General features: G+C 39.6%; 1 protein-coding gene across 1 annotated transcript; it reads left to right on the top strand.

Annotated features, from left to right (window-relative positions):
• The first annotated feature begins 546 nt into the window (after positions 1-546).
• Positions 547-9,120, top strand: paqr3b (progestin and adipoQ receptor family member IIIb). The gene is made up of 7 exons (XM_080046725.1): positions 547-691; positions 1,154-1,366; positions 2,915-3,077; positions 4,022-4,177; positions 4,963-5,160; positions 5,320-5,410; positions 6,188-9,120. Exons 2-7 carry the CDS (start codon positions 1,170-1,172, stop codon positions 6,328-6,330), a joined length of 948 nt encoding a protein of 315 aa, XP_079902851.1. The 5' UTR covers positions 547-691; positions 1,154-1,169; the 3' UTR covers positions 6,331-9,120.
• Positions 9,121-13,189: the final 4,069 nt, after the last annotated feature.

Genomic DNA, 13,189 nt, shown 5'->3' with positions numbered 1-13,189 from the left:
ACCAAATTTATCCAAAATCTAGTATGGGGTTTATTGTGCATTTGTAACGCAGATAAGATTCACAAGCGTCCTGTGTGTGCGTGTGTGTGTGTGTGTGTGTGTGTGTGTGTGTGTGTGTGTGTGTGTGTGTGTGTGTGTGTGTGTGTGTGTGTGTGTGTGTGTTTCTTAGAAATGTTTAGATCTAGATTAAGGGATTAGGGGTGGGGTATTGTTGGTTGGCTAAAGGATTGTGAGGGGATGCATTATGTCAATGAAGGTCCTCACAAGTGGCTATAGGAAGACATTTTGTGTGAGTGAGTATTCTACTCGAAAAAATGTAGGCCTACTTAAACGTTGAAATGATTATATTATAGAGAGAAGAGGCTTAATTATAAGCCTTTCAGAAATACAATTTTACGTGACATTTAAGATATTCTTACAGGAAAGTTTAGGAAACCCCTTTGTTTTGTGTCGAAATTCGTGCAGTCCTCCGCACGTACCAGTAGGTGGCAGTATTGTGCCATTTCGTAGTTTACTATCAACATCCAAAAAGAAGAAGATTGATTTTGGAGTGTTTTCCAGTAACTGCTCGGTCCACGAGTAACCGAGGGCATTCATGTGGTCTTTTTGGACTAATATGTGATTTATTTCACCACAATGCCTGCTCAATAGCCATGTACGAGTACATTGACCCGTCGAGCTGGGACTAATGGTGAGCTTCCAGTCCGTTATGTGGCAGGCTAAAAACAGTGCCTGTCAAGGTTAGCAGCAGTTATTTAGCCTGGTGCTAACACGGCACGATCATACAAAAAGAGGCCACCGACATTCAGTTTAGACATGTGTCAGAATGTCTGTTTTGCTATTTAAAGAAAAAAAATCTATCTCTATGAAGTGAAATAGTTACGAGAGTCCTCGTTAAAGAGACAGCGTTTAAACAAGTGCATTCTCCCAGTCCTACCCGTTAGCTTTAACCAGCTAACATGTTTTAAAATGTGGTCAATAGCCTACACAGTGCAATTTTGTCACAAACACACTAATTACTGCTCTAGAATATGTACCGTTTCACTTGAAAAACTGGTTTAACCAGGATGACGTTATGAACTGACTTTTCTGACGTTATGAAGGGAAGTGGTGCCTCTTCTATGGATTGACCGCTGGTGTTTCCCTTTTGCAGACGAGCTGAGGACAAGATGATGCTGAAGATGCCCCAGAAGCTGCTGAAGACAGGCCACTACATAGAGCTGGAGAGTTACCATCACTGGCCGGTGCTGATCCCGCAGCGGATCCGGCTGTACACCTATGAGCAAATCCCCCTCTTCCTCAGGGAAAACCCCTACATCACGGACGGCTACAGGGCCCACCTGCCCTCCACACTATGCCTGAGGAGGTAGGGTTGGAAATCCATGCTTCTAATATTCACTCCATCCCGTTCATGTTCAATGGAATATCATTTCTTTGTGGTGTTAAAGGTGGAGTCAGCTATGCTGGAGAATGCCCGTTGTCTAAATCACTTTTTACCTAAATCAGTGAAACTGGAAAGTGGTATGTAAACAAAGATGGCCCACAGTAACAAGCCTTTTACAGAGCATAGGCTGTGTAGTAACACTGCTCTTTTTTTTAAGATTTTTTTTTTTGCATTTTTATGCTTTTATTGATAGTGTAGAGACAGAGTTGAAATGGGGCAGAGAGGGGAGTGATATGCAGAGAACGACCGCAGGCTGGAATCAAACCCAGGTCCGCTGCTGGCCGAGGCCCATGGGGGGGATGCCCTACCAACTGAGCTAAGGGCGCCCCCGTAACACTGGACTTTTGTTTGGTTTTGTGTAGGCCTGTCACGATAACAATTTTTTCTGTGCGATTAATTGCCCCAGAAATGATTGCGATAAGCGATAATATTGCCGTTTTGAGACCATTTTCAACAAAAATAATGATAATGGCATAATAGTGCAAGTACACCCTTTCGAAGATCAATAAACACTGGAACTGGACGTCTGGAAGACATTTAAAATATCCAGAATAAATTAACAAAACAACCAAAAACAATAAATAAAATTGACTCAGTCTATTTGTTTTTTTCCCAAGCTGGGAAAACTGCATCGGGTGATTGTGTTTAAGGTGAAGATTCAGGTGTGTTGTATTGGCGCGTTTGGTTGATATTAGAAAATGCTGTGCTCTCAGCAAGCGCATCATAATTGCGCAGGTCTGAGCAAGACGGCTCCTACTCAAACAAGGCTATTGTTTTTAAACAAATGCGACATGTCGGCTCGCTCAGGTTAGTTGGTTCGCCCCGGCCGTTGGGTTTGAAGCCGATGTGCTACCACACGGCAGCTGTCGCGTTCGGCTTAGACACCAACTTTTTATTCATCCACATTTTTGTTTTGTTGCTCTCCTCCTCACGGGGCTCTCATGCTGCACTCTGTGTAACGCCAGGGCTCCGCCTCCCACACAGAGACCATGCAAAAAGTGACTGACACGTGACAAGGTGGTTTACTCGTTGTGCCCTCAACTCGGCCTTAAAGGCAACGCTGCAGGAAAGGCACCATTAAACATCACCGAATGCCCTAACCCTGCGCGCTGCCTTGAATAATTCAGTTGGGGCAAAAAAAAACACCAATCCCGGCGAGAGGGCAGATACAAAAAGTAAAAACGTTTGATATCCAGTGTCTTTGATAGAGAGAGACACGAGGAAAACAAACAAGCAAATTATCGCAGCTGGCAAAAAATTATCGCTCATTTTAATTTATCGCGCAATTAATTGATTTATTGCATATTGCGACAGGCCTAGTTTTGTGCACACACAGTATGGACAGGTAGTGGAGTGGAGTATTCTGACTCCATTTTTAAATATGTAGAACCACCATATGCCTTTACAAATACCCTGCATGTGAACCATAATACCCTTGTTGACATGTTCTTTTCTCCTTTTCTTTTGCAGTATTTTCATGCTGTCCAATGAGACGGTGAATATCTGGAGCCACCTCCTGGGGTTCCTGCTCTTCTTCTACCTGGGGGTCAACGACCTCTACTCGGTGCTGCCAGCCTCCGGAGCTAAAAGAGAGGACTATGTCGTCTATGCTATAGGGCTGTTCTGCTTCCAGGTAAGGCTTGTTTATTTGGCTGTGTGACGAACCAACGCTGGGACTTTTTCATCTCTCTGTGAAGTTAACGATATCAAAGAAACTGACAACGAAAAAGATTTTTAAATTTATTTTATTTTATTTAATCATTTTTGTTGTTTCTGTTCCTGTTCTTAAAGGTGGAGTCAGTCAATTCTGGAAAATGGTTGTTGCAAAATCACTTTTTGTCAAACTCACTGAATATCACCTCACAATCCACACTGTGTGTGAACTGGGAGAAAAAAAAATCCGGTGTAACTTAATACACAGCCCTAGGCTCTGTTAACGGGCATGTAAACAAAGGGTTTGTCAACTAAGCAGGCCCACCATAGCTAGCAACATGCCTGTTTACATGAGGAGATATTCATTGATTTTGCAAAAAAAAAATGTTGACAACAGTATTAGTTTATTATGAACATCTTAATTAGCAATTTTTTTTCTTTTACTGTATTTGAGTTATAATGTACACAGTGTCCCGTGTTACAGTATATTTGTATTGCTTAACAAACTGATTTCCTGCCACAGGTGCAATCAGCTCACCTCTGATTGTGTAAGCCGTGGGTGACTGTTGTGAAGGTGGGGCACAGTGTATTGTCTTTATAAAGAGCTACAGTAGGAAGATAATAGAGTTCCTGTTGGCAGCTGACAGATAGTTTTAACTGATTGTGTGTTAGCGGTGTTTGGTTTGTGTTGTGTAGCGGCAGATGATGGGATTGGAAAACTTGTTAATGTAATAAATGACAGTGTGATTCCCACTTGCACACTTACATACAAGTGTAGTACATAGTGCATATAAAAATGATTTATTCAACTAATGTCTCTTAACATCAATCCGTTTGTGTTGGATGTTGTGAGTAGACAAAGTTGACCGTCAAGATCTCTTCCAGTCTGTAAATGTGCTATGTGTATGTGTGTGTTCATCCCAGGTGTGCATGATCAGTTCTGCGGGGTATCACCTGTTCTCGTGCCACCGGTCGGAGAAGACGTGCCGTCGCTGGCTGGCGTTGGACTACGCGGGCATCTCTGTCGGCATCCTGGGCTGCTATGTCCCTGGGCTCTTCTACGCTTTCTACTGTAATGCTGTAAGTGCGTTTACACTCGAGAACATTGAAATGTATAGTGGTATTGTGGAGTTACGTGTGTAAACGGTCTGTACATGTTTAGGCAAATATTTGAACTACCGGCGGGGAAGCGGGAAGTCAGTCCAAGTGGATATCATACTAACACAGAGACATATACTCTCACCGGCCACTTTATTAGGTACACCTTGCTAGTACTAGGTTTGACCACCTTTTGGCCTTCAGAACTGCCTTAATTATTTTGTGTTGTGCAATGTGCGTTCAGAAATGGTATTCTGCATACCTTGGTTGAAACGAGTGGTGATTTGAGTTACTGCTGCTTTTCTATCATCTCAAACCAGTCTGCCCATCCTTCACTGACCTCTGACATCAACGAGGCATTTTCGTCCACACATCTGCCGCTCACTGGATATTTTCTCTTTTTCGGACCATTCTCTGTAAACCCTAGAGATGGCTGTGCGTAGAAAATCCCAGTAGATAAGCAGTCTGTAAAAATACTCAGACCACCCCCTGTCTGGCACCATCAACCATGCCACGTTCAAGTCACTAAAATCCCTTTAATCTTCCCAAGATTTCTGTTGCTCGGTTTGAACTTCAGCAAGTTGTCTTGACCACGTCCACATAACTAAATGCATTGAGTTGCTGCCATGTGATTGGCTGATTAGCTATATGTTCTCACAAAAGCAAAAAAACAGGTGTATATATCTAATAAAGTTGCCGGTGAGTGTGTGTATATATTCTTAGTTCCTATAGGAGTGTGTCTAATCTGTTCCTCTCCTGATTTGCAGTTCTGGCGACAGGTGTACCTGCTGCTGGTGCTGTCCCTGATCCTGGCCGTCTTCTGCGCTCAGGTCCATCCCCGTTACCTCAGCAACGACTGGCGGGGGATACGCACGGCCCTCTTCACCTGCGTGGCCGGCATCGGTGTGGTCCCCGCCTGCCACTGGGTCTGGCTCAATGGAGGACTCGCCGAAGCTGTAGTGCAGGTCAGGGACAAACTGTTTTATATATACAATAATAATGATAATAGATTATTAAACGTATATGGTGCTGTTTAAAACCCATAAATGAACCACACTTGGCGTTCTTCTCCTGACTGTTTTCATGTTTATTCACTCAATGTTTGGCTTTGGTTGTATGTGCAGCTGTTCCTGCCTCGTATAATGGTCATGTACCTGATAGCTGGATCGGCCTTCCTGTTCTACGTTACCAAGATCCCCGAACGCTATTTCCCTGGTGAGTCCCCCTGCCCTGTCTCTCTGTTTGTTCAAGCTTTAATTGGGGTGCGTGCTTTAGTGTTGAACCGGCTGAGATATTTTGGTGGAATGAATCGGTAACTGTGGTTATGGTAAGACTATTAATAATCAAAGTGAACATTTACTTTAAAGTGTCAAGGGTGCAGTCAGTGATTCTGGAGAATGCTTGTTGTCAAAATCACTTTTGCGTCAAAACCAATGTATGTCTCATCACAATCGGCTACCTGTCTGTATTGTGTTGGTGTGCTGATTATTTATTTTTTTGTGTTGATAGCCTTGGCTCTATTGACTGGTATCTAAACAAAGAGGGGCCTACCGTAACTAGCAACATATTTGTTTACAAAGCCTAGGCTGTTTATTAATGCTGTAAACAGTACAAACAGGTAGCAGATAGTGAGGGCATATTCACTGATTTTGACAAAAAGTGATTGATAAAAAGCATTCTCCAGAATTGCTGACTCCACCTTTAATTATATTCATTATTATTATTTAGTTTTTTCAACATTAGCTTAGCCGCCGTTCGAAAATCACATACTCTACTCTCAGACATTGCATTTTACTGTCTGAACTGAACCCAGTACTGTAGAAATAACCTAAGCGCCGCCACCACTAGAGGTCATCGTATCTGTGTCCTACCTTAGTTACATCATGCTTTTATTGAGCTTTCCATCATATCACTTATGCTCAACAACAGAATGGACAATTCATTGTGCAGAGTGAATTCTGAGTGTTCTTTTCTCCCTACTCTCTCTCGTAGGCCATGTGAACTACCTGGGAGCCAGCCACCAGCTGTGGCATGTACTGGTGGTGGTGATGTTTTACTGGTGGCACCAGACAGCTGTCCATATCATGCACTTCAGACACAGCCAGGCCTGCCCGCCGCGGGCCAGCAGCAGCTAAGTTTCAACTCATCATATACTCTTATGGGAAGGATAATCAGTTGTAGGCTAATACTTGATAGTAGACATCAGTTAAACTCACTATGCTCATGTTCAAAGACATGAACAACAAAGGTTGTTCAAGCACTTATTACCAGCTGCTCCTGTCCATTAGCTGCTAAGGTGTGGAGTTGAGAGTGACAGTATCAATTAGCTATCACTGAGCCATCGCTTCCTGTTTGGCTACTGTAAATCTGATGTCAAATCTGATTAACTGAACCTCCAGACAGAAAATAAAGGGGGAAAACCCTTAATGTTGCACCATAACTATTAAGATCAATGCATGCAGGAGTTTAAGATGATTTTCTAGGAACAGGTTTAGGTGTTTTTTTAATTGGTGTGCATGGTATCATACTCTGGTTTCTGTTGTTGTACATAAGTATTTAAACAAATATCTTAGGATTCTTTTGAATCAAACATAATAGCCTGCATGAACAATTACCCTGTCTGATTCTAACTTGAGTTTCAACTATCAGATCAAGCACCAAGATTAGATTGTATGAAATGTGTCTGAGAGCACAGAACAAAGATATTTGCACACTGTGGAACAAAAACCTAAAGCCTTGAGTATTTGAAACTTTTGGACAAAAAGTTAAAGGTCAATCAACACTCAATCTGCAATATAAATATATATCGGATTCAGAACTGAAGAAACACTGGGACAATGCATTGTTTTCTTAGCACCTCTTCAGCTTTGTCTCTTGTTTTTTTTTGTGTACTGTTTGGCTTTTGAACCAATAACATGGCATTTAAGAAAAAACATGATACTTTAAAGGTGCACTATACAGTTTCAAGAGAGGGGGATTTGTTTACATTTGCAGAGCCTGCAGTTAAGACTATAAGAATATGTTTATAAAGAAAACTGTGGGAGCTGCTTTTGTGAACAACAGTATGAAAATAACTTTTCAGGTAGCCTTTCTAACTTCAACAGTGTTCCAGGGATCCAATTTTCCTGTGAAGAAAGGTTATTTTTTCAGTTATGAAAATTCACTTCTCTGTCACACCCAAAGTTACATAGTGCACCTTCAAAATAACTCTTTAGAGGGGCTAACATCTTGTATGTTATGCCTGCTCCAGTAAAGACCTAAAACCCGACAGTTACTCCCAATGTTGCACATTCACCCTCTTTGCTGTAATGATCATACTTAGATTATTTGGTTCAATCTTTTCAGTAACGGACACAAAACTGTTCGACTGTGACCAATATTCATTGAGTATTTCCACCATGCATATCAGTCTCCTGACATCATGCTACACAATGACATTATTGATGAAATAGAATGACAATCCTGGCCAGTAGGGAAAGGCTAAATGGGCTGAGATATCCAATGAAATCATATCAACAATGCTGTGACTGTGTTTATATGTGGTTCATCCAAATCACAACAACACACATTTTCACTTAATTGTACTGGTATGTACTAGGGCTGCACAATTAACCGTAAAAAAAAAAAAAATGTGATCTTAATTCATTTATCTATGCGATCTCATAATTGATGACGATTCTCTTGGTTTTAGTTGGTTTTAGTATTTATTTTAAATCTGTATCCTAACATTATATATTTTATGTTCAGCAACATAAGCACTTCACGCGGAAAAGAGACTTGAGTTAATTTTTTTTTATGTTGGAAGAGACTTTTAAGTCCAAGCACTTTTATGTTTAAAGGTGTCTAAATCTTTTGTTGTAAAAACAAGTATTGTTTGAGAGAATTGTGACATAAAAATATAAAAATTGTGATTCACATTTTAGCAGGAATCGTGCAGCCCTAGTATGCTAATAGGTTTGATCGATGCGTGTGTTCTGAGATGAATGCTACAACTTAAGTCCAATCGATTTCGAAGCATATAGCAATGCAAAATGACATTTAGAAAACACATTCTGACTGAGTTTTTCCCCCAGATGGACTACTGTTTTTATTTGTTGGGAAGTGGTTTGAAAACCCTGGCAAATAAAACCAAAACTATCTGCGTGGCTGGATTAAAGTGAATGGAAATATATTTATATTTCTTGTAATTTGGATGAAGTGAGCCTTTAGCAATAGCTTGAGTTGTACCTTGAAGACAAAGAGAGTTCAGTGAGCGGTAGCACTGATTGGTCAGCCATACTGCCGTATCAGCCATCAAGGCTCATCAGGTGTCACCTCTGTGGCACTTTTATCCTAACGTATTGTTTTTATTGTCTGCTTTATGCTGTTGTTTAAATAAGGCCAGTGTAAAGTGTTACAACTACCTTAAACAGTACACTCGTTTTTTTGTGTTCAATATCAATCACACTTGTACTTAATTTGCCTTATTATCTTTGAGTATTTACACTGTATACGCACTTACTGTTACAATCTGTCTTTGGAAAAAAAAAATATCATACTCTGACCGATATCTTCTTTGCTGTTTCTACACAAGGCCAGTATGCGGTTTTCTCTTCCTCAAATGTTAGAATGTTTAGAGAGAATTATCAATATCTGTTGAGAGCACTTACTGCCGCAGTACTGTACAGGTGCTGAAGAACTGACTTGATTTTGACTTTTTGAGTGTGTTTTTATTATTCAACATGAACGTGGCTCTCTGATTATCCTTAACTGCTTGCCTCTTTTTGTTTGGAATGATGTTATGATTGTTTTATCCTGTGCTTGTGTTCTTTCTTGAATATAATTTGTAAAAGTACACATGTATGGCATTAACATATGAGATGTACAATATTTATTTCAGTGCCTATGTGAAAATATATTTTTAAACTTTTTGAATGAATAAAGAATGCTGGAAAATACATTGTTGTGCAGTCTTCGTTTTTCAAAATGTTACAATGACTCCTGATATAGGTTGTAGTTTTTTTCTCTCCCCCTTTTCTTTTTCAATAGCGGGAAACCAGTAACATCTGATCATTGTGTTGTGAGCACATTGAGGGAGAAAACCAGTAGGACTTCAATGGCTTCACCTAAATGTCATGTGCTTGTTTCTGCTCTTCACAATTTTGAACAATAGAGGGCAGTATTTATACAAAAGTTGCCCATTCACAATAAAGAGTTCAAGGAAAATGTGGATGAATATCTGTCCATTGTCTTCTATGGAGTCTTTCAGGGTGGAAGGTTTTCCTGTTCGCCCAGTGTCACGTGAATCACTTCAGTTAGCAATTTGAACATTACATGCTTGTTAAACACAGCATGCTCCTGATGTGTCAGCAGTCCACAGGTCAAATCACACGCCAGCAGTGATGGTCTCTGAAGCCAAAATTATAGCCTACTCTTATATCCTCCTCCGTCTGACTTTACTAGTGTGTTTAAAGAGTTCCTATTTTCCTCGTTCATAAGCTGCATTTAGACTAGAAAGCCAAATAAAAAAAAAAGTGTTTCTTAATCTTGTGATTCATTTCCTGTATGTCATCCAGACTGACTGATAATTATGTAAGAAAACTAATTATACACCATCACTAAATCACCTCATGCAATAATGAATATGTTTGCAAAGGATGTCTGACACAGTAATGCTGGGAACTTATCCTGATGTTATGGTTGGCTTGGAATAACATTTTCAATGGTAACATTTCAGTGCAGAGAAATACTTTTCTTTTACTGTTTACGGTTTTTATTTTATTTTGCATATTTACTGATGCTTTTGTTATTTGCACTGTCCCCTGTTGCTGATGTAACACTGAAACGTTTCCCTCTATGGGACAAATAAACAAATATTTTATCTCATCTTATCTTATCTTTAATTAAGATACGTTGGAGCTAAAATGAATCTACTTATTTAACTGTCCACCAAAAAGCAGATGAGTGTTTTAGACTGGGATTGTGGTTTGAAAATGTATGAGCATGCTCCATGCTAATGTACGTCAAATAACGTGTAATTACTATTTTAAACGTACTATTTTTCACGTCAGCGCTTCAGTAAAGTAAACACCTTTTGTACTTTGGGTTTCTTCCAGCTGTGTTGCTGTGTTTAAATAAACCATAGATTATAAGGTTCTGACACATACACGATTTAACATTTTCATAAATGTAAACTTATTAACCATTGACAATCCTGCCGACAGGTAATCTTAGTATGCTTACAGTTAATAAGTAAAATATCACCCCTTTGATATATGACCAAACCTGTAACTCTGTAACTGTAAGGCTATACTACAGAATATTATGCCAGTGCTAATCTGTCTTGTTTTTTGGAAAGGCAGTCACATGAAATGCTTAAACAGCACTTGTGTTCGGACCATAAAAACATACTGTTGCCTTTGAAAGTATAATAATAATGTTAGTAGGATAGGATAAGATAAGAGAAACTTTGGCTGTAACAAGTGACACATTTTGTCTTGACAGGGCAGACTCAAATTGCATAAAGAACAATACAAGGAATAATGGATAGTTGTGTAGAGCCTGAGTCAGCAGCACAGTGTTAACTGTGAAAGCTGCCAGGTAGTACACCAATCACTATATTTAGGAAACAGTTAACTTTCATTTGGAGACCTTTTTATTATAGATCATGTAAGGTTGTAGTTGGTTTAAAAAACAAGTGGAATTATACTTTATATATAGTTTTAGCTCCCTTGTGCAACTTTCAATTTACTTAAGAATGTAGTTTTATTACAGCATATTTATTGTTGACAACATTGCTGTAAAGGGTGAGTCCACTGTAAATGTCTGTCATCATTAATTCCATTGGGATTATTCATACTTACTACAACATTGAGACATGGCACTGCTAAAACACTATGTAGAGCTGAAGAGGACTGTAGAATCAGGTGATACATTTAAGTTGGTTCCTTACAAGAAGGAACCTTTCTTACATTTTCACTTAATATAGCAACAATTCACAGACACAAGCTTTTCACTAAAAACAGTTTAATTCAAGTATTGAACATTAAGGCAGTGTTACTACATGGGTGTTTAATGTCAACACAATGTCCAAATTGAAAGTCGGATAGACTTTCCCTAAAAATGTGACGTAATTAATATAATGATTTGAGATTAATTAATGGAAAAAAAGTATGAAAATACAAATGACAGTTTTCTGAATTTAGATAAAAGAGTGTCTACATCTTATTACAATAGGCTACATGTTCATATGAAAAGTCATACCTCCTTATTGAAGCATTGCTTCTGTTAGACGTCTGAAGACTGAAACCCTCTTACATCTAAAGACAATCAACTCACACCTGAAGACAACTAGTCATTAGTTTTCAGTCGCAGAGTGAGATTTTGAAAAGACAGGGGGTCTCATATTGCAAGACTACAACTAGATTCCTTTTGAGATTAATATTATATCCGCAAACGCGATAGTGGTTATTTAATTAAAATTTTCCGAACGGGGGACTTCCTTTAGTTATTTGACCATCTTTATTTGCTGATCTCGTCCCCCAATAACTTTAACTCCTAACCCTGTATTTGCGCGGCTGTCAGCCTGGTTCTCCCGCCGAGGCTTCAAGGAAAAAGTGTCCTAAATAAGTCCCTGCACAGGCGGACACAGGTCGCGACTAACTAATGCCGCTCCTCCTACGTCGTGCTTGGTGCATGCCAGTGTGTCATTTTGCTTGAGCCAACCCCTTAAGACTAACGATAATATCAAACATGTTTGATAATGTCCGAACGTCAAGACGGGAAGAAGACTGGCTGAAATCGGGTCGGATGACTGAGATTACGTGCGCGCGCCACAACTCCAGCACGACAACTGTGATTTCAGTCCGACATTGGAAGATTGTCTGCGACTGTCAAATCGCCTGAAAAGTCGTGTAGTGTAAATCCAGCATAAGACGTAAGGAAAAACTGTGATTTAACAAAAAACAGACACAATCTTCCCTTATTTTGCAAAACACAAAACAGACAAACGGTGGCAGTGAATTTGATGAAATATGTGGCATCACCTTCTGCCATAAGTTTACAAAGAAAATAATATAGATAGAAGAAGCACCATATAATGACTTGCTTTCATCCAGCACCTGAGAAGAGATCTCAGATGTGTGCAAATCTTGTATTTTTACGATGAACATATCGTATAGCTTATTGAGTTAACCGGGGAAAAGAACACGAGTACAAGTGTGTTGTAATGAGGGCAAGGCTTTCTCTGTGTGAGACTGAGTCTGAAAAAGCACACAGTCGGCGCAAGTCACGGAAAGCTTCTGGTCCCACCACAAATATGTGCTTCTTCTATAGGTCATGAAGTGTTTGACTGGCCTTAAACAATGATTTTAATGAGGTTCATTTTATGATTTTCTACAAGGTAACAGTTGGCACATCAGGAAATAACGCTGTCAGTGGTAGAATCTTCATGTCTGATCTCTGGACTCCTGGATCAGAGCCATTATGGACTTTGGCCAAAGGCTTGAGCTAATATAAAAAGTAAAAAAGGGGCATTTCCATGTAGTGACACAAGCATGTTACATGAAAAGAACATACTATTGAGCAACAGTATAGAAACTAATCTGGACATCACATATTTGACTACTAACATTCAAACAAAATAACTTTAAAGTAAAGTACTAAACAAACAAGTATGAACAGATTAATTGTGAAATACTGATATCACTGACGCTATGGATCATGGGTATTAACTGAAAAGTCTTCCAACACACTAGTTGGTCTGTGATTCCCAGCATGACAGGCTTGAAAGCAACACAATACCGGGTAAAACAACGCAAGTTAGCAATAAGAGACGTTATTATCCACAACGTTAGATCAGCATTGCAAGCCTGGGAAGGCACTATGAGTTGTGAGCATGGTGGATATGACACCCTTTTTTTCTCTGTTTTTCAGTCATCAGGCACCATTTTAAAGACTAAATGCACCTTTCTACGACCCTCTTTCCAGTGTGTGGTCTGGTAATTTAAGGGCCAA

The sequence above is a fragment of the Ammodytes marinus genome, assembly GCF_949987685.1.
Source record: "Ammodytes marinus genome assembly, chromosome: 18".
NCBI lineage: Eukaryota > Metazoa > Chordata > Actinopteri > Uranoscopiformes > Ammodytidae > Ammodytes > Ammodytes marinus.
Note: the sequence above shows the minus strand (reverse complement) of the source record. Positions and strands in the feature narration are given on the sequence as shown.